At 31.9% G+C, this 20,973-nt stretch overlaps 2 protein-coding genes and 2 pseudogenes across 7 annotated transcripts in view; all 4 read left to right on the top strand.

Moving 5' to 3' along the window:
* Window positions 1–20,973, top strand: part of LOC145191419 (phosphatidylinositol 3,4,5-trisphosphate 5-phosphatase 2A-like) — a 401,680-nt gene that overhangs the window by 53,679 nt on the left and 327,028 nt on the right. The gene's annotated exons all lie outside the window — the stretch shown is intronic.
* LOC149882086 (uncharacterized) lies at window positions 9,608–11,110 on the top strand (annotated as a pseudogene). The gene is made up of 2 exons (XR_016444763.1): window positions 9,608–9,740; window positions 10,462–11,110. The product of XR_016444763.1 is annotated as an uncharacterized LOC149882086 (transcript).
* Window positions 14,430–18,011, top strand: LOC149882085 (uncharacterized). The gene is made up of 3 exons (XM_090065886.1): window positions 14,430–14,500; window positions 14,674–16,866; window positions 17,747–18,011. Exons 1-3 carry the CDS (start codon window positions 14,430–14,432, stop codon window positions 18,009–18,011), a joined length of 2,529 nt encoding a protein of 842 aa, XP_089922012.1.
* Window positions 18,283–19,750, top strand: LOC149882084 (uncharacterized; annotated as a pseudogene).

The raw sequence follows: 20,973 nt of genomic DNA, 5'->3' as shown, positions 1-20,973 counted from the left end.
AACAACAATGTGAAAGTTAGAACTACCAATACAACAATCTCTGAATAATAATCATGTTTCACCTGTATTTAATTCATACAATGATGATCAATATTCGAATTTACCATTGGAGTTTATTCATGATGACAGTAATGTCCAGATTGACCATGCTAGTATTCAAAATGATGAACACTATTAAAATAGGTGTTCTGACTCAGAATTTGATTGTGGAAGTATTGTGACTGACACAATTCTTCAAAAACACTTTAAAAATTGTGCTGTAAGACATGGGTGTACAAGGCAATGTGTTAATGATATTTTAGACATACTAATACACTGGTCTGCGTCAAAAATGTTCCTAGGGTTTTCTTAGGTGATTCTCAATGAAAGTTGCCTTCTAAATCCGAATCTAGGATTCAAATTTGTCAATCAGGTCTAGTTTTTAAGATACAGACTTAGGGGTCTAAACCGCATATAATAGCTGAGTGTCCATTTTATTACAATTCCTAGGTGACAGTTGTGTATTAATATATCTATAAACAGTTTCTAAAGTATATTTATAAAGTTTTATTTATAATTGTCAATTTTTTTACAGGCTAATATATGAGAAAAAAAAATTTATTTCATAAAAATGAATAGAAAATGTAAAAACAGTCCAGACAGATTCTGCTATGTGTGTGGGAAGGTAACTTTTAGTGATCAGCAATGCACCATAACTACAAAAGTGCATATTTCGGAATAAAGCTTGGCAATCAAGACAAAAGCTTTGCCCCACATATATGCTGCAAAGCCTGTGTCGTAGCCTTAAGGCGATGGAATTAGTGCACAGCAAACTGTATGTCATTTGGTGTACCGATGGTATGGAAAGAAGGCAAGGACCATACTACAGACTGCTATTTTTGTATGACCAATCTTCAAGGTAAGGTAATTTTTTAAAAGACGATATTTAACTTATCCAAACATATATATATATATATATATATATATATATATATATATATATATATATATATATATATATATATATATATATATATATATATATATATATATATATATATATATATATAAATATATATATATATAATAGTCTAATGAAGTTTGAATTGTTTATAAAAATCGTGTTGAAATTCAACAAAAAAAAAAACTTTAATTTGTAAAGAAAAGTGGATAAAAATCTGAAAAAAACTATGTGAATTTTTTCAGGTCTCAATAAGAAAAACAAACACATGGTGGTCTATCCTGACATTCCTTCTGCCATTAAGCCAGAACCACATGGTCCAAGAGTTCCAGTTCCTTCTCCACCTGCCAAAGGCGAATAGAAGAGGATATGGAAGGTGTAAAAGTGGAAGACACTGACATATCTGTGACATATGAGCCAACGTCTAGCATGACTTTGCCAAGACCACTCACTCAAAGTCAATTAAATGCCTTGACCAGAGATCTTGGTCTTTCTAAAGAGAATGCACAACTTCTTGGTTCCCGTCTTAGTGAGAGCAATCTTCTCTCCTAAGAAACAACTTTCTATTGGTATAGAAACAGAGAAGAAAAGATTTAAAGGTTCTTTTAAGTTGATTCTTCTAGCTCGTTGGCATATTGCTATGATGTAAAAGGCTCTTTATTAATTCCTCTAGCAGAAGCCTAAAGGCAGTACTCCTAGACATTGGCAATAAAATGGTATCTGTGCCTATTGGACATTCAGTTCAGTTGACAGAAAGCTACAAGAACATGAAAATATTGATATATTTTCATGTTCTTGTAGCTTTCTGTCAACTATATTGAATATAAATCTTTTCTTTTCAGGTTGTGTGCTTTCAAATTGGGATGCAATGGGGTACACAAAATACCCTTTCCTCTTATGCCTATGGATAGTAGGGCAGATAGTCTTCACTATAAGCAGAAAGACTGGCCATCTCGGGAGGCATTCACAATTGGCATCTACAACGTGATAGCTGAACCACTTGTTCCTCCAGAAAATGTTTTACTTCCTCCTCTCCATATCAAACTTGGTCTGATGAAAAACTTTGTTAAAGCACTAAATAAAGAAGGCCAAGCTTTTAAGTAGCTATTGCAAAAGTTCCCACAGATCAGTGATGCCAAGCTATATGCAGGTATATTTGAGGGACCCAAAATTAGAACTCTGTTAAAGGACAAAGATTTTGATACCAAAATGGTAGGCATTGAACGAAATGCATGGCGAACGTTCAACACAGTAATTGAAGGATTTCTGGGAAATAAAAGAAGCTCTGAATATGTTTTACATGTCAATGAGTTTATGAAAAGCTTCGAAAGATTGGGAGCTCGCATGTCAATAAAAATGCATTTTCTCCAGTCACATCTTGACTATTTTCCTGAAAACTGTGGAGATTACAGCGAGGAACAGGGTGAAAGATTCCACCAGTATGTAAAAACGATGGAGACCAGATATCAAGGACGTTGGGACATAAACATATTAGCTGACTATTGTTGGTGCCTTAGACGCGAAGAACCAATAACTCTTCAAAAACGGAAGGCATCAAGGACATCTTTCCTCGGAAAATAGATTTTTTTCTTTACAGTATTCGATTACTTCACACGTTGTTTTTAAGTTTAAAGTTAATAAAGGAGTTAAATTGAGCCTTTTTTCAATTCACAAATACAGGGTGCGTAAAAAGTTCCCACACTCCTCTGGCAACGACTTTATTTCCCTTATTTTAAAGCATACCGTTTATTTTTCTGCATTATTTATACTCTTCTCTAATCTTTGAATATGTTTTAATATTGAGGTTTTTAGGTTCTATGACGAAATCAAGAAATTTGCGGCCGGATTGCCGGCCATTGATGATCGACCGGTTCCATTGATGATCGTCGACGTTCTCGAAGACCAAAAACTACAACTAAATTCGTCAAAAAAATCCGCGACAAGATTCGGTACAACCCAAAACGATCGATGAGACAAATGGCCAAGGATGAAGGGATTTCGAAAGGTTCAGTTAGGCAAATCATCCACATAAAGCTCGGAAAATACTTGCACAAAATTCAAAAAGCTCACGGACTTACTGATTGGATGAAAGCCATTTGCTTATCCCGTTGCAAGGAGCTTCTCAAGCGATTCAAGAAGCCGGCGGACGCCTCGACGATTCTATTCACGGACGAGTGTCTCTTCACTGTCGAGCAGTTCCTGAACCATCAGAATGACCGGATAATCGCTGGAAACGTTCAAGAAGCAAACCAGAAAGGTCGAATTGCTTCAAAGACAGCTCACCCCCAAGCAGTGATGGTTTTCGGAACGATTACAGGAGACGGCAAGATGGCATTGGTTTTTGTCGAACAAGGAGAGAAAATCAGAGCTGAAAACTACCTGGATGATATTTTGACGAAAGAGTTATTAACTTGGACCAATACACACTTCGGGCAGCGGTTTTGGACGTTTCAACAGGAATCCGCCCCAGCCCATTTCTTGAAAACTATGTTTTTCTCCAAAAAAAATAGGTGTGCTGTATTTCAATAACCTGACCTGATTGAGCAAAATGAATGTCATATTCGGGTTTAGGAGGCCAATTTCATTAGGAATTATCTAAGAAATCCCCTGGAACAGAAAATTTTTTTAAAACGCAGCCCTGTAATATCTATTGGTCATGATTTGCCAAAAGACAGCTGAACTTTGCTTCATACCAAAAAGCAAATTAAAACCAGACCATTAGGGGACGGGCAGTATATATATTATGGAATAAAATTTAGCATCGAAAAGGTTTTATCTGGAAGAACATATTTGGAGGCTGATATCCGTCTAACTGTTAATGTTGATGGTTTACCATTATTAAAATCAAGTTTAATAGAACTATGGCCAATATTTATTCAATTTGGAAACTTTGATCCTGTTGCTGTTGCTCTTTATGGCGGACATAAAAAGCCAAAAAATTTTTGAAAGATTTTGTAAATGAAACTATTTTACTTACATCCAACCCTCTTGTATTTAACAATAATACTTATTTTGTTTATCTTTTTGCTGTAACCTGTGATGCACCAGTCAGGGCTTAATTAAAAGGAATAGTTCAGCATACAGGATATTAAGCATGCGAGAGATGTACAAAGAAGGGTTTTGTTTTAAAAAATCTTGTGTGCTATAGTTATGCAGAGGAAAATACATTTATGAGAACCACTGAGGCATTTCAATCCTTTAGTTATGGTTTATCTGATTTATCAGGCAAATGCCATCAGACATCTCTATCTGTCTTACTTCCGTTAAATGTTAATATGATAAATGTTTTTCTTTTAGACTATATGCACATGGTATGCTTAGGGGTTACACGCAAAATTTTAATTTATTTCAAAGAACATTATAAAGGTATATTTAATGGACGGCTGTCCTCTATACAAATAATGCAAGTGTCACAAAATTTGTTATTGTTACGAGGAAAACTACCAAGCGAATTCATACGACAACCTCGGTCTTTAGTTGATCTGGAAAGATGGAAAGAAACTGAGTTGCAAAGCTTCCTTTTATTTTAGGGCATTGTGGTGTTAAAGGGCATATTTAATCCTAATATGTATAAACATTTTTTAAGTCTCTCTTTAGCAGTTAGATTTTTGTGTGAGGAAAATAAAGATTCTCGAATTCATTATTTAAATTTTTCAAAAGAGCTCTTGATTTATTTTGTTACTAATTCTCAGGAGCATTATGGGAAATCATTTTGTGTGTACAATGTACATGGACTACTTCACATTGCTGATGACGTTGAACTTTTTGAACAACCACTTGATGCAATATCAGCATTTTAGTCTGAAAATTTTCTTTAAAAATTAAAACAGCTTGTTAGAAGCAAAAACAACCCAGTGGCACAGTTGACAAAAAGGTTTAGTGAAATTGAAATTTCTAAAAAAAAAATGTTATTAGTAATAAAATATCCACTAAAGCTAAAGACAGTTGTTTTTTAGTGCAAGGAGGACTTGTTTTTATTCTTAATAAACTCAAAGATGAAAAATTTCAATATGATTATTATGGTAGAGATGTTTTAGAAAGATTTTTTGATTTATTTATAGACCCTAAGCAACTTTATATCTATATGATCAAAGGAAACATAAAGCCTTTGAAATGTGTAAAAAGAAGTAAACGAACTATTGAGAAAATGTTGTTGTTTCCCATATAAAAATGGAAACGTAATCATACCATTGCTCACTAATGTTACTAGACTTTAGTCTTAAATAGTTTGCAGTTTTAAATAATAAAAAGACTTTTTATAACTATTAAAACTATTTTAACCTGTAATATTGAAAAATGAAAAGTTTCTTTGTTCATTTTTATAAAGTTTTTTTTTCTGAATTTATTTGGCATTTTTTTTATTTATAAAATAGATAAATTGAATTTAAAAAATATTCAATTGATTTGTTCATTAAAATTTGTTATTAAAAATCTAACAAAATTAACTTTTTAGATTTTTTCTTTCTTAAGAATTTATAATTTTTTCTTATCCATGTTTTGAACAATGTGTTTCATTAATTGAATCTTTTCTTTTGACTCTTTTTGCAGTACATATGGTTTCTGACTGATTTTTTAACCATAGATATTGGTCAGTGCATATTATCATGGAAAATGAAATACGAACTAAGACTATGAGTCCTTGCATTTGGGTTAATCCAATCAAGGATTGTATAAACTGGACTCCAAAAGGTAAACCTCTGGGTGCATATATTGCTTATTGGTCTATACCAGGAAACGACTAGAAATGTTTAAAAGTTATCAAAAAAATACTAGAATCTGGTACAAAAAATGAAGCAGATCAAATGATGAGAATGCCATCAGCTACAGAATCTTCTGATTCAGAGGAAGATAATAGGTGAGTGGTCTTGTTAAAGTCTTGTTGTCTGATTGTAGTCCATTTGTAATATGAATCTGGTTTTATTGAGAAAAAAGTTTTATTCTTTATAATTATTTTATTAAAAGTTTTATTTGCTTTCTATAATAAAAATCTAATTGTGCATTTAGTATTAAAAGTATTGTAACAATGTGCAAAAATAAATGTACAATAAATAATGTACAAAATAATTTTTAGTCTTTTATAATACGATTTTAACAACTTTTTTCCTGCTAAGAATACACCAACATCCTTTGCAAGAGCATGTTGCAAGTCCTGTTTCAAAAAGGAAACATTCAGGAGGACTTAAAAAATGTTTTCCTATTGGTTTTGATTTAAGAAGTCAAAGTACTCCACTAAGGACATCAGTAAGAACGCATCTTGAAGTGATGCTTCCAGAAGTCGAAATACAAAAAAAATCTTTTGAATCTGTGCCTACTACTTCAAATATCTGTCGACATTCCTCTAAACTTAAAGATGGTGGGGCAAGTTTTAAAGAAATGTCTAATAAACGTAAGTTTAATTTTTTTGTTCGATAATTTAAATTAATTTTTTTCATTTATTATTTGTTTGTGGTCTATTAGAGTTCCAGTATGTGTCTTTGATGGAAGCAAGGTCAATTCAAGAAAATCAAACTTTGATCTTGGAAAAATCTGACAAACATTTAGAGAGTGATATACATCTTACACCTGAATGGTCTGAAGAAATAAAAAAAAAAAAAACTATTTTTTTTGACTTTGATGAAGAATTGAAAATAGAAGAAAAAGCTTATATGAAAATGAAGGTAAAAAAAACTTGAACAGTTTTATGAATGTTTGCACTATAAGTGGTCACATTCTTTCCAGTACCATTGAATATTATATTGCAATTGGTTGATCACTATTGTCAAAATATGAAAAAAATAGCAATGTTTTTTGACTAAAACTTACAATATATAATATATACAATAAATACCTTTTTAATAGAAATTGCAGTTAAGGTCAATTGGTGGCAGGAGTGTGAGAAGTTCTGTCAAGAATGGTTTAGATGCGATGCTTACAAGATCTCTGCAGCAACAGTTCAGCAAAGATGGCCTAAAAGGCAAACGTGCTTTTGTTAAGACAAATCATTGCAAATATCTTATAGGTGCAAATTATATTTAGTATAGGGTTTTTTTATTTTAAATTTTTTATTTACCTGAACAACCCTCATGTGCTGTATTTATTACAATTAATTTTTTTAGTTCTTATTTTTAATTGTTTTTAAACATCTTGTTTTTATTTATGCTTAAGGTAAGGAATTATTTGAATTAATAAAGTTTTTCAATTAAATGGTGTTGCAAGTAAGTAATTTTATTTACAAAAAAATTATACATTTTTTTATAGGAGCAATAGTTAATCCAGCGAAAGACGATTTCACTAAAAGTCTTGTTGATTACCTTATTGATGATTTATTTAAAAGAGCTGTTAAAAAGTGGTTGTCCCAAACACACCTGAACATGACCTTATTTAATTAATGAATTAATCAATAACTTTTATTGTTTGTGATATGTATGGTTATGTTTTAAAATTTTGTGCTAAAATTTAAATTACTTGGATATGTGAATAAAGCAACGTGTTTTCTTTTGTTGATCATCATATATAGTATATATAGTGTATAATTTATAAATAGTTACGCCGATGTCTTACAATTCCAAAAGTATTTAATTATTGCCTAAAAGAAATATTCCTGAAAAAAATTTTTTTGATGGAATTTAATTTAATGAAATGATTGACTTTAAAGTCCTACATTTGAAATTATTAGCATTTCAAGTAAGTTTTATTTAATTATTTTTATACCTGTACTTTTTTTTTGTCTGTTTTAGCTTAATAAAGTGTGAATTCTCTACCATAAAGTCGTTAGTTATCATAAATGTTGTAACTTGGTAAATGCTCCCCAAATAATGGACATTATTTCACTTAATCGTCTAGAATAACCAATCATCTAACTAAGAAAGAGTAAGCTTAAATAAAGGTAGCAGTATATTAGAAATAATACAGCTATTTTTGATAGCATCATAGTTATTACTATCATAGTAAAAAAATTACAACCCTTTTTTATATATCATTACATCCCAAAGTCTTGGATATGTAAAAATTATCAAATATAATTAGACCAAAATTTTTTGATCATCACTGCAGTTGAGGTGACATCTGATTAAACCAATTTTTAATGGTTTAGAGTTCAAATCCGACTGAACCTTAGGTTCAGTTGGATCCTAATTATTGATAAACCAAATTTAAGAAAAATTGGAAACCATAATGTTTAATACTCATGTATGAGTTTTTAACTAGTGTGTGTTCAGTTAAGTAGCATCTCCAAAAAAGAATGGTTTTAAGTAGACAACAGAAAAAAATCCACATAGTTTGATTGGTTAATGAACAAAAATAGGTTAATAATAATTTTGTTAGTTACGTAATTTACACACACACACACACACACACACACACACACACACACACACACACACACACACACACACACACACACACACACACACACACACACACACACACACACACACACACACACACAGATATATATATATATATATATATATATATATATATATATATATATATATATATATATATATATATATATATATATATATAAAACGAAGAAACAACAACTATGTATGGTACTTAAAGTTTCATGCCTAGCGGCAATCATCAGCCATGAAATACAAATCCAAACAAATTTCTTCGTGTACTTATGTTAATTGCATTTTCGATCAGAATTTAAATATTTATTCGATTTTTTCGTGAAAGGTGTAATAAAAAAAGTTACCGCTAATTAATTTAAAAACAGGTTCGAATCGACTCGAGCTCTATGCCTTCAAAGATTTGTATTTCATGGCTGATGATTGCCGCTAGGCATGAAACTTTAAGTACCATACATAGTTGTTGTTTCTTCGTTTTATATATATATATATATATATATATATATATATATATATATATATATATATATATATATATATATATATATATATATATATATATATATATATATATATATTAGGGCTAGTTACAAAAATAGGTTAATAATAATTTTGTTAGTTACGTAATTTACATATATATATATATATATATATATATATATATATATATATATATATATATATATATATATATATATATATATATATATATATATATATATATATATATATATATATATATACATATATTAGGGGTAGTCAATTTGAGGAAATTTTCAAATTTAAAATACCATACACTTTAGATTTGGGGCAAATGTTAAAAAAACAACTCCCAAAAAATTTCAGCTTAACAGGTCCACTCTATCCTTACCACCAAAGCACTTTTTAGGAAAAAACTATTTCAAAAAACCATTCTCAAAAACCATCAAAAACAGCCGATTTTGCAGTTCCAGGGGGAAAGTTAAATGAAAAAAATTTGAAATTTTTTTTTCTGGGATGTTTATTTTTGCCTATATATTTTAGCAAAAATACATGGTCTCGTAGTTTTTTTTAAAAAAAAAAAATTTTTTTTGTATTTAGATTTGAAAAAATTACAATATTTTATAATATACTTACCGTATTGTTACTGACATAGGATTATAACTATATATCCAAAATATATATTTTTTACTTTTTTAGTTAATAATGTAAATCTACAATAAAGTTTAGTAATTTCTATAAGGTGGAGATTTGACGAGACCCAGCTTTAGTAGCTTAAAGAACAATTGAAAGGTTCCATTTGTTGTAGTTGTAAATTATTTTACAATAATTATTTTAAGTTTGATTTTTTAGGTCAGTAAAAATTAAATAGATTAATCTAAATATGTATAAAGAAGAAGAGTGTGGTCAGATCATAGGAAGTAAAAGAACACTAAGGTCTAAAAAAAAACTATTCATTATCGAAAAAGCAAAGCCAGCCAATAAAAGTAATAATTAAATTTAGAATCTCTTAAGCTAAAAAATTTAGCTAAACTTTTTATTTCTTATTTTTTGTAAATAAGGCTGTCAGCTTCCAACAGGGATGGAAATACTGCAGCACTTAGCTTACAACCAATCATTTTTCCCAAGAACATCAAAAAAACTTTGAAAGATGTGCAATAAAAAGTAAATGTGATTGTATTTTAGCCAAGGTAAAAGCGCCATGGATTAAAGCTGGATTTTTTATACTAAATGATCAAAGTCTAGTGAAAAATCTTTCAAATCTGGACAATGAATATTCAAAACTTTAGAAGCATGAAAAAAGGGGATCCGCTGCAGATTTGGCAAAGCAACAAGATTTTAAAGTTTACCTGAACAAAATATTCTGGGCTGGCATTCCTGATCTTAGGAATACAATAAAAAATGACAAAAAAAGATCTGATTTAGACAAGCTTGAGGATTTGGAGTTTCTGGAGGAACAAGAAGGGGAAAGAAGACTTATGCTTGGATCAGAAGATAAGAAGTACAGAAAAATACTATGTATTTCTTTTAAACCAAAAAACAAAAGATTGCTAGGCTTTCTAACCAACTTACTTACAATTTACATGCCACTTAAGACGGTTTAAAATAAATTAGCTGAACCAAAAAAAACGATGCTCACTCACTATTTCAATCTCTCGTATAATTAAATTAAACTAATAAGTAGTGAATTTTTTGTTACATATTTAGGCAATGGAGAGTAGCAGAAAGAGAAAGCAGTCAGTGAAACAACGGTATAAAGAATTAGAGGGTACAACTAATGTTGAGAATAATAAAGATACTAGTGAGGACTCCTTGAGTGATACTGATTTTGATCCTGGAGAGTGGTTTAAAAGAAAACCTTCACAACAAAAAGTCACTGCTGAAATTCCCATAGATGTTTTTGCTGGTAATGTAGCTCTGATGGCTACAATCAGTGATATTTCTCCAAGTGCTTTACATAAAGTTATTGGTGCAATTCTAACTCAATCAGGAGCTGATCTGACAGATTTCAAATGTAGCCAGTCTACAGCAGCTAGAAAAATGAAACATGCAAATCATAATATATGCATGATATCAAAAGAAGATGTTCAACAAGCAATGAATGAATCCCCATACCCATGCATAGTGCATTTTGATGGCAAAACATTAATTGAACTAAACAAAGGAAAAAGAATTAAAACTGACAGACTGGCTGTACTCGTAAATATTGAAGGTGAGACACTTGCTTGGAGTACTTCCTTTACCATCATCCTCTGGTGAAGATCAGTGCTTAAGTTTACTGAAACTTCTCTCACACGTAGCAACTGTGACTGGTATGGTGAGGAAGATGCGAATAGCAATTGCCGTGTTGGGATAAGCATCGGTCAAAGAATATTTATGAATGAGCTGCAAAATGTTGATCGGGCTAGATTTTTCAAAGTTGTCCATCATTGCAGCAGCTTGATATTTAAAGCTTGCCATTTCTGACTGGAAATCAGAAGAATCTAAATCTGCCTTGTAACTTTGAGACAAATTTGCAGCTTTTTTCTTGAGTTCATCCACTGAACTTTTATAGAGTGATTGCCCACTGAGGAAGTCAAAATCAGAGGATACAGCAGACATCGCCTCAAACCGCCACTCAATTTGTGTAATGCTGTCAAACACAAGGTTGCACTGAGATCTGAATTCTGTTTCTACTGTGAGAAGGTGAGAGTCATCTTCAGCTTCATAAAGTGCCATCAGCTTCACTTTGTGCTTCCTCTTGATTGGAAAGCCACCATCAATTCCGCTCTGGTTAGCTTTTTCTGTGGTATCTTTGATAATGTTCTCCACCCCAACATCTCGAAGATTCTGAATGGAAGCCCTCAATCCTTTCATTTTTTTTGCAGCAATGTCAATTGAAATGGTTTTTGACTGAAGCAGCTTGCTTTCTTGGTCAATTAGAGAAAGAATTTGACACCAGAAATCCAACAAACACAAAAAACTGAAATAAATTTGAATGAGAAGTTCTTTTGTACTGCTAACTGTGACAGCATTTGTCATGGGATTGTGGATAATGGATTCCAAAACTTGAAGAACGTCTTTGATTTGTCTGTGCAATGGTGTGATTGCTTCTTTTTTGGCAGACCATCTTGTGTCGCTATTTCCTTTTAATGAGATGGTCAACGTTTTGATCAGTTTTTCCCATCTTGACGTGGAACTTGAAAAATAGTTAAAGATGGCTTGAACCTTTCCAAAAAACGTAATCATGAGTGGGGAAACCTCAGCAGCATGAACACCAACAAGATTTAAAGTGTGAGCTGCACATGGAACAAATCTTGCTGACTCATTAAGAGAATGGATGTGAGCTTTGACGCCATTGTATTTTCCAGACATATTGGATCCATTATCATAGCCTTGGCCCCGGCAATCGGAAATTTTTAGACCATCCTTCTCCAATTTTTCAGTTAGCTCTGTTGCAAGACCTTTTCCAGTTTTTTGGTGAGATTCAATGAAGTCCACAAAGCTTTCCTTAATTGTGCAGGTTTCATCACTGATGTTGACATACCTGATGATCTGAGCCATCTGTTCTTTGTGGGAGGCATCTGAAATGCAGTCAAACAGAACAGAGTAGTATTTAGCTTCTTTGATGTTTGACAAAATTTCGTTCCTGACTTTCTGCCCAAGTAACTCAATCAGCTCATTTTGAATTCGAGGAGAAAAGTAGGATGTTGTGGTTTTTTTTTGCTTTAACGGACGCAATGTGTTCAGCCACTAAAGGATAATAATGGCAAATCAACTCAATTAAGCTCAGAAAAATACCACTGTTTTGTTGACCGATGTCTTCTGTTGTTCCCCGAAGGGCAAGATTGTGCTTGGCACAGAACAAAATTGCATCAACAATCACTTTCAAGATGTCTCTCCACTTTTTCATCTCTCCACTGATAACTCTCTGCAGATCAGAATCCAGGGTCTTTCCTTCCTTAAGTTTTTTTCGAGAGTTTTCCAATCAGAATAGCATCTTTGGTGTTCATTGCTGTTTTCATGCTCAGGAATTCTTGGGTTTAGTTTTTTCCAGTCACAAAACCCTTTAGAAATTTCTGAAAAATTGTTGGTTTTTGTTGTTGAAAATAACAAACAGCAAAAACAAAATAAAGAATCTTTTTTGTTGCTGTACTGCAGCCAAGTGCGAACAAACTTTTCACCATTGGGATGAATTTTTTCATACCATTTTGAGCTGAAGTGTCGCATTCTGTGGTCAAAATCACACAGCCTGTTTGGGAAAAACTCTCTTCTATCTTGCTCTGGCCCATGCTCAATCAAAAAGCATCTTATTTTGTCCGTTATTTTAGGCCATGTTGCTGGATCCCTGTGTTGAAAATTTTCTTCCGAGGCCACTGGAATTTCTGAGATTTCTGAATGAAGTTCATCCCTGTCCATTTCAGCTGGGCCTGAAAGCTGGGCATTTTCATCTTCCCTTGTTGGTTCTAAGTTGATTGTGCAAAATTCTATTGACTTTGGCTGATGAAAATCTCCTCTTCAATTAATTCCAAATGATGATCTGAACTTAAGTCAAATATAGAATAACTTTAACAAGACCAAACTCTTAAGAGTAATGTAACGCTATATATCAAGTTAAAATAAGAAAATAAAAAAAACAAACTTACTTATGTAAGTTTAAGTATTATAAATAATATTATTGATTAATTTAATGATACAGGATCGATTTTAGCTTTTTATATAAAAAATATCAAGTGTCCGGAAACTTTTGGCCTGCAGTGTATATATTTAGGAGTTTGTGTCAAGAGGCGGAATTTTAATTAATTTTCTCACCAACAGCTGAGACGCCGTGAAAATTTGTTTCATAAACTGATATTCTTTTTTTAATTCATTAAAATTTTTTTAAATTTATTATATTTACTGTATATATATATATATATATATATACAGTGCCACCGCGTGAGGGGTAGGGTGGGGTGGGAGGTTACTGTGTACGTTTTACCCGGGCGCAGGATCGGAAGTGGCGCACACATGACAATAATTTTTTTTACTTTAATAAAATAGATACACAGAGCTTCAAAAAAAAACTTCTAATTTTATAATATAAATTAAGAATTTTTGCCTCAGCAATACACCATTATCCGAATTCATATGCGGAAGTCTGAGACTTGACAAAACCTTTGCGGGAAAATACTCTTAATGGCTGCTTTGTTTTTGAAAAACACTTGTCTATCTATCTATCTATCTATCTATCTATCTATCTATCTATCTATATATATATATATATATATATATATATATATATATATATATATATATATATATATATATATATATATATATATATATGTTAATAAAAAACATCAAATAATACGAATTCTCTAAATACAAATATTAATTTATGATGAAATTTTCGCTGGATTATGGTTACCAGCATCATCAGCTCGATAAATTATTTTAAATTACAAAAAACGGTTAAAATTAACTGACGTCAGCAGTTGAATGGCTTCTTTCTTTTTTTATATCCTTACGTAAAAACGTAAAAAATGGTGTCCAAAATTTAGTTTTAACAAATTGCCCATTATCCAGATTAATCCCGCCATTTAGAGGGGAACATTGGTGTCTCTGTATCTCAAGAGCCTCACGGACCTTCCGATCAAACTTTTTTGTCTCTACTTTAAGAGTTTTAGTTCTCTCCCAATTAATTTCTTCTGAACATGATTTATCATGTGTGGCTATTGCAGACTGATGATACTTGCCCTCATTTAAGAATTTTTGATGTTGTTGGGTTATTTACAAACGAACTGAACAGTTACAGTTACTAAAGAAGTCGGTAGCTAAATCTAAGAACCAGTATATTTTTTTGCAAAAATGTGAAAGGCACAAACTTATTCCGAAATCGTTACGTATCAACAGCCCTGTAAGTACAAAGAGAGCAAAGAGTATAGTTTTTCAATTTAGATTAAAAATTTTGATTTGTATCAAAAACGATGCTAGAAAACGATATTTTTTCCTTATAAATGAAACTAAAAACCTCCAGCAAATTCTTAAGGTTACTCTTGATGAAATAGACTATAAAAAAGTCGAACAAGTCACTGAGAAAGCCCGTGAAATAATGTTCAAAAAGTCAAAAGAAAGATTATTCAAAAAGTTTAACGTTCTTCTAAACGAATTTAAAAGTAACCACGGTAATAACAGCTGCAAGTTAACCACGTATACAAAGAACGCTGTTTTAAATCTATGCAGTACCGAGATTCCAAAACACCAAAACGATCTTCTTAATCTTGGCCCACACTTTGTACCTTCTTTGAGAGATATCCCTTATATGGACATTATTGCAATAACAGAGTCTTTTGCTTTAAAGCTGGAATATAACAACAAGATTGAAAATGCACAGGATTTGAGGAAAAATGTCTTAAAAGAACTTAAAATGGGCAAAAAATTAAGCCAAAATTTAACAAGAGAACAAAGAAAAGCACTTAAAGAAATTAAAGAAAGCAAACTTGTCGATATATATCCGTTTGATAAAGGTAATGGTTTTGTTAGAATAGAACACGAAAAAGCTTTAGAAAAAATTCGCGAACAGATTGGTCCAACAAAAGTTCTGAGTGAAGATCCTACTTATAGTTACGCGACTAAGATCAGAACCTATCTCTCACAACTTAACAAAAAGCAACGATTTTCAAAAACTGAATATGATAATATATATCCAAGTGACCCCATCCCACCTCGTATGTATGGTCTAATTAAAGCTCACAAACCTGAAAAATCCTATCCTATGAGAATAGTAGTATCAACAATCGGCACGCCTAACTATGGAATATCAAATTACTTAGTAAAGACAATACAACCTGTCTTGAACAAAAACAAAACACGTTTAAAAAACTCTTTTGACTTTATTAACAAAGCAAACTCATGGAATATAGAAAAAAATGAGGTTCAAGTTTCATTTGATGTAGTAAACCTCTATCCATCAATTCCACTTAAAGAAGCTACTTTCATTCTTTTGGATCAACTAAATAAAGATGATTCCTACAAATCTTCTACTAAACTTACTATATTGGAAACTAAAAAGCTGATAGATCTTTGTTTACATCGATGTTATTTCTTGTGGAACGAAGAAATTCATGAGTTGGAGAATTCCGGTCCTATTGGCCTTTCGTTCATGGTCATACTGGCGGAATCTTTTCTACAATACCACGAAGAAAATGCTTTTAATATTGCAAAAACATTAAACCCTCCTCTTGATTTAAAATCCTATCTAAGATATGTTGACGATAGTCATGCTAGATTTTCAAAAATTCAGGAGGCAGAGCAATTCCAACTTATTTTGAATAAACAACACCCTGCAATACAATACACAATTGAAATTGAAAGCGAAAATAAAACTTTAAACTTCCTCGATGTAACGATAATAAATAACACTAATGGTAATTACGAGTTTAAAGTTTACAGAAAAGAAGCCATTACGAATATTCAAATTAAACCTCACTCAAATCACGACCCCAAAATTTTAGGCGCAATATTTAAAGGTTACGTTCACAGAGCTTACTCCATATGCAGTGATTTACATTTACAAAACGAGATAAATTTTCTAATTCAAATGTTCAACGAAAATGGTTACGACAAAAGTCAACTGGTAAGTATTGCAAACCAAATTAGAAAAAATCGGTCTATAAATAAAAACAAATATCAATCCGAGTGTGACACCCTCCATACAGTTTCATTACCGTGGATACCATCACTCTCCCCAAAATTAAGAAAAATATTTAGAAAAGTTGGATATAGGGTAGTTTTTAAATCGAATCCCAATTTAAGATCACTGCTAACGTGTAAAAACAAATCTAAATTACCACGCAATAGCCAACCTGGAACTTACTTAATTGAATGTAACTGTTTAAAGAAATACGTTGGCGAAACGAAATTACAAATTAGAACTCGAACCCAACAACATCAAAAATTCTTAAATGAGGGCAAGTATCATCAGTCTGCAATAGCCACACATGATAAACCATGTTCAGAAGAAATTAATTGGGAGAGAACTAAAACTCTTAAAGTAGAGACAAAAAAGTTTGATCGGAAGGTCCGTGAGGCTCTTGAGATACAGAGACACCAATGTTCCCCTCTAAATGGCGGGATTAATCTGGATAATGGGCAATTTGTTAAAACTAAATTTTGGACACCATTTTTTACGTTTTTACGTAAGGATATAAAAAAAGAAAGAAGCCATTCAACTGCTGACGTCAGTTAATTTTAACCGTTTTTTGTAATTTAAAATAATTTATCGAGCTGATGATGCTGGTAACCATAATCCAGCGAAAATTTCATCATAAATTAATATTTGTATTTAGAGAATTCGTATTATTTGATGTTTTTTATTAACATAACATACACTCTTATACAAGATGTCAACATTCAAATCATATATATATATATATATATATATATATATATATATATATATATATATATATATATATATATATATATATATATATATATATATATATATATATATATATATATATATATATTATATTTATACATACATACATACAAACATATGAGTGGTGCAAGGGAAAAACAGGGAATGTCAATTTTTCAAAATTTTGAGATAGCCCTGCCAGCCGATTGCGCACTGCGATAGCTAGCTTCTGTCAAAGTACTGAAGTGAAAAAACAAGTATAGTCAGGTAAAAATAGCCAATTAAAAATACCCCTGCTACAGAAAAACAGGGAATGTCAGTCCTCTGCAACATAAAAACAAAGATAGTCAAACTACCGCTTCACTAGAAACTTATGTATTGCAATATTTGCCGTACTTTTGTCACCTGACGGCAATTCAAGATGGCGGATGTAAACACACATCCTGAGGTCATTAAAAAACCAAAAAAAAGGCCAATAAATGGAAGAAGAAAAGAAAATGAAAAAAAATTGAAGCTGTCAAACCACATAATGGGAAAAGCTTGCAACTGTGCAAGGTTACAAATCTTTGAAAACATCAGTCTGCAAGCAAGGCATACAATTTCGTACAGGTTTAATGGGCTAGGTACAAAAGACAAACAGGACGCCATGATAGTTGCAGCTATAAATCCAAAAACAGTGAAACAAAGACGACCTAGGAAAGAGGAGAATGAGGCCGACCTGCACAGTTACTCATATCAGTATCATTTGCAGATTCCTGATGGAGGTTTATGCTCAAGAATGCAGATTTGTTTCAAGGCACTCTTGTCAATATTTGGAGTGACAAAATACAGACTTGAGAGAATTCAGAAAACATTGACATCAACAGGTGAGTAAATCTAGATCTTTTAGTTGTATTTTTATGCTTAATCTTCAAAATTATCAGTAATTTCTTTACTAGAAGTTTAGAATAACATCTTTATATCTGAAACCTATTTCACAGGTTTACCACCCACTGACAAGAGAAAAGCACAACAACAGACCGAAATCTTTCATAAAAGAGAAAACAACCTCCATCATAAATCACATACGTTCATTTCGAGGACGACAGTCTCACTATACTTTGAAGGATACAAAAAAACTGTACCTCCCAGAGGAGCTGAGTTTGACCAAAATACATGCAATGTACCTGACAGCCCATCCAGGGGAAGCATGTTTAAGAGAAAGTTACAGGTATCTGATTTCTATATAGTACTGCTAGTTTAAAAAAACTTTCCTCTTCTGGCTTTTTATATAATTTAACTTAAGATTATTACTTTTTAAAGAATTGTTAGAATTTTTTTTTAGGCTATGCTCAAAGTGGATAATTAAGTAAAATAAAGATTTAATGAATTTTTTATATTTTGTCAACTTTTTATTTTGTAGCTCATTGAATGTTAAAATTTTGTAATCTTATACAAAAAATAATATAAAATTATGTCTCATCCTACCTTAAGCTAGGTTTTCTGCTCTTTCTTTATTGCTCAGACACGTGTTCTGCCTCAGTTATGACCTTATTGTGTTTAGTGGGTGTGAAACTCTTAACTTAACAAACAAAACGAACAACAAAGTTAATAATGTATTTTTTCTGTTACAAACAGGCGCATCTTTGTTGATAAGTTCAACATTGTATTTGGGTATCCACGCAAGGATACTTGCTCGACTTGCGACCATTTTAAAATAGAAGTTGCCAAAGATCACTCAGAAAAGGAGTTGAGGCGACTGATAAAAGAAAATGAGCTACATTTGAGGAAGAATCACAAGTTTTTTATGACCGAAAAACTACTGCATTGCGGAAAGCCCAGATACTTCCAGATTTTGCTACAGTTGCGTTTGATTTCTGGAAAAATCTAAAAACGCCTAATATAACAACGAATGATGTTTACGACATGCGACAATTATCGACGTATACTTTTAACATACATAATTTAGGGAGTGGTGACGTCAACCTTTTCTCCTATGATGAAACTGTGGGGAGAAAAGGCTCTAATGACGTGGCTTCTATCCTACTTTATTTTTTCACAGAGCTGCTACCTACTGAAGTTACAAAGCTATAACTGTTCTGTGATTCGTGCCCTTGTCAAAACAAAAACTGGACCATCATACGATTCCTGCATTTCATGGTTCACCACAAAAGACGTTTCACCAATATGAGACTAACCTTTCCTATTCGCGGACATTCCTTCATGGAGGGCGACAGGGACATGGTTGTCATCAATCAAAAACTACCAGTGAACACACCAGGGGAATGGTACCAGCATTTCAGGGAAACAAGAAAAAACCCATCCCCTTTCAAGGTTGTCACAGTAACCAACGCTATACTACTGAATGTGGAAAATCACATTTCCAACTTCTATTTAGCATCTTGTCCAGTCAAGACACAACCTCTGCGTGAATTGATCTTTTCACAAGACCACCCTCGTCTGATGCAGTTTCGTGAAAGCTGGAATGGATTATTTACCACAGCTGTCATGTCAAAGCCTGTTGGTAAAAGAAGAACTTTACAGGCAGCCCTTCAACCATCCAACAGGCTATCTTTGCTTATTTCAGCCGCTAAGTTCAAAGACCTGCAGAAATTAAAGCGTTTTTGCTCATAACACGCACAAGATTTCTATAGCATCTATATCATAGACAATCAACCGCAAACAATGATGAGATTGATGCCTCTGATATTGACGACGAAGAGGAAGATTAATTTCTCTCAAGTCCTGTTTTTTCCTTGAAAAATGTTATTTATTTATTTTCTAGTTATCTATATTAGAAAAAAAACCCATCAAATGAAAGGTGAATAAATTTTGCACCGTTCTACAAGCCTTTAATCACTTCTAAAACAATATAGCTAGCTATTTGAAAGGCTTCATTAGCAAATATTTTAAAGTCGCAATGCTACTTCATCAATATGAAATAATGTCGACGTCATCAGTTCAATTTTTTTAATTTTTTAATTTAATTTTCGGATTCTGAATTTTGCCTGCTTTCCAATGATATATACTTTGTTTAACTTATTTTGTAAGGAAACCCATCTATTTAAGTGTTTACGTGGCATAGTATTGCGTTTTTTAAATCGCCTAAATAAATTCCGGTACGAAAGGGTTAATAAAAGAAAAGCATTTTAATACTTTTGACAAGTATTTTACACAATTGGATATCCTTAGTAATAAGTATCGAAGAGAAAAATTGTTAAATGATTTGTTTGACATTTTGAAAATAAATGAAGTTTTATTTGGTGGTGGCAAAGGTTACTATTTTTAACTATTTGATATTATTAATTTCCTTTTGCATATTGATGAGTTTGTACAACTTTTAAGTAAGAAAGATGCTGAAGCAAATTATCGAACAGATTTCCTTACCCACAAGCCATTAGAATTTTCTTTTAGCTTATATTGTGACGATATAGAATTAGCTAACCCTATTGGAAAACACAGAAAACTTCTTAAACTAACTATTTTCTATGTTCAATTTCATTCCTTGCCATCATATATGCGCTCTATGTTGATATCAGTTTTTCCACTTGCGATTGTTCCTGTAAAGTTAAGTCTAATAAAAATAGGGCTTATTTTCAGTACTTAGAAAATTTCAGTACTTAGAAAAATTTATTACTTCCTGTAATCTCTTGAACAATAGTGTTACATTTAATTCAGCAATTGGTTGTGTAAAACTATTTTAAAACTTTGTTATATATTTGGGAGATACATTAGCTTTAAATCACATTTGTGGATTTAAAACCAGCTTTGCACCAAATGTGTTTAGATGATGTCGTTCATGTCTCACCACGAAGATGCATATGTCATCAATTTACAGAGAAGACGTGTATGTTACG

Source organism: Hydra viridissima, unplaced genomic scaffold (genome assembly GCF_058129835.1).
Source record: "Hydra viridissima isolate aposymbiotic clone 2 unplaced genomic scaffold, HvirCarnegie_v1 scaffold_11, whole genome shotgun sequence".
NCBI lineage: Eukaryota > Metazoa > Cnidaria > Hydrozoa > Anthoathecata > Hydridae > Hydra > Hydra viridissima.
Note: the sequence above shows the minus strand (reverse complement) of the source record. Positions and strands in the feature narration are given on the sequence as shown.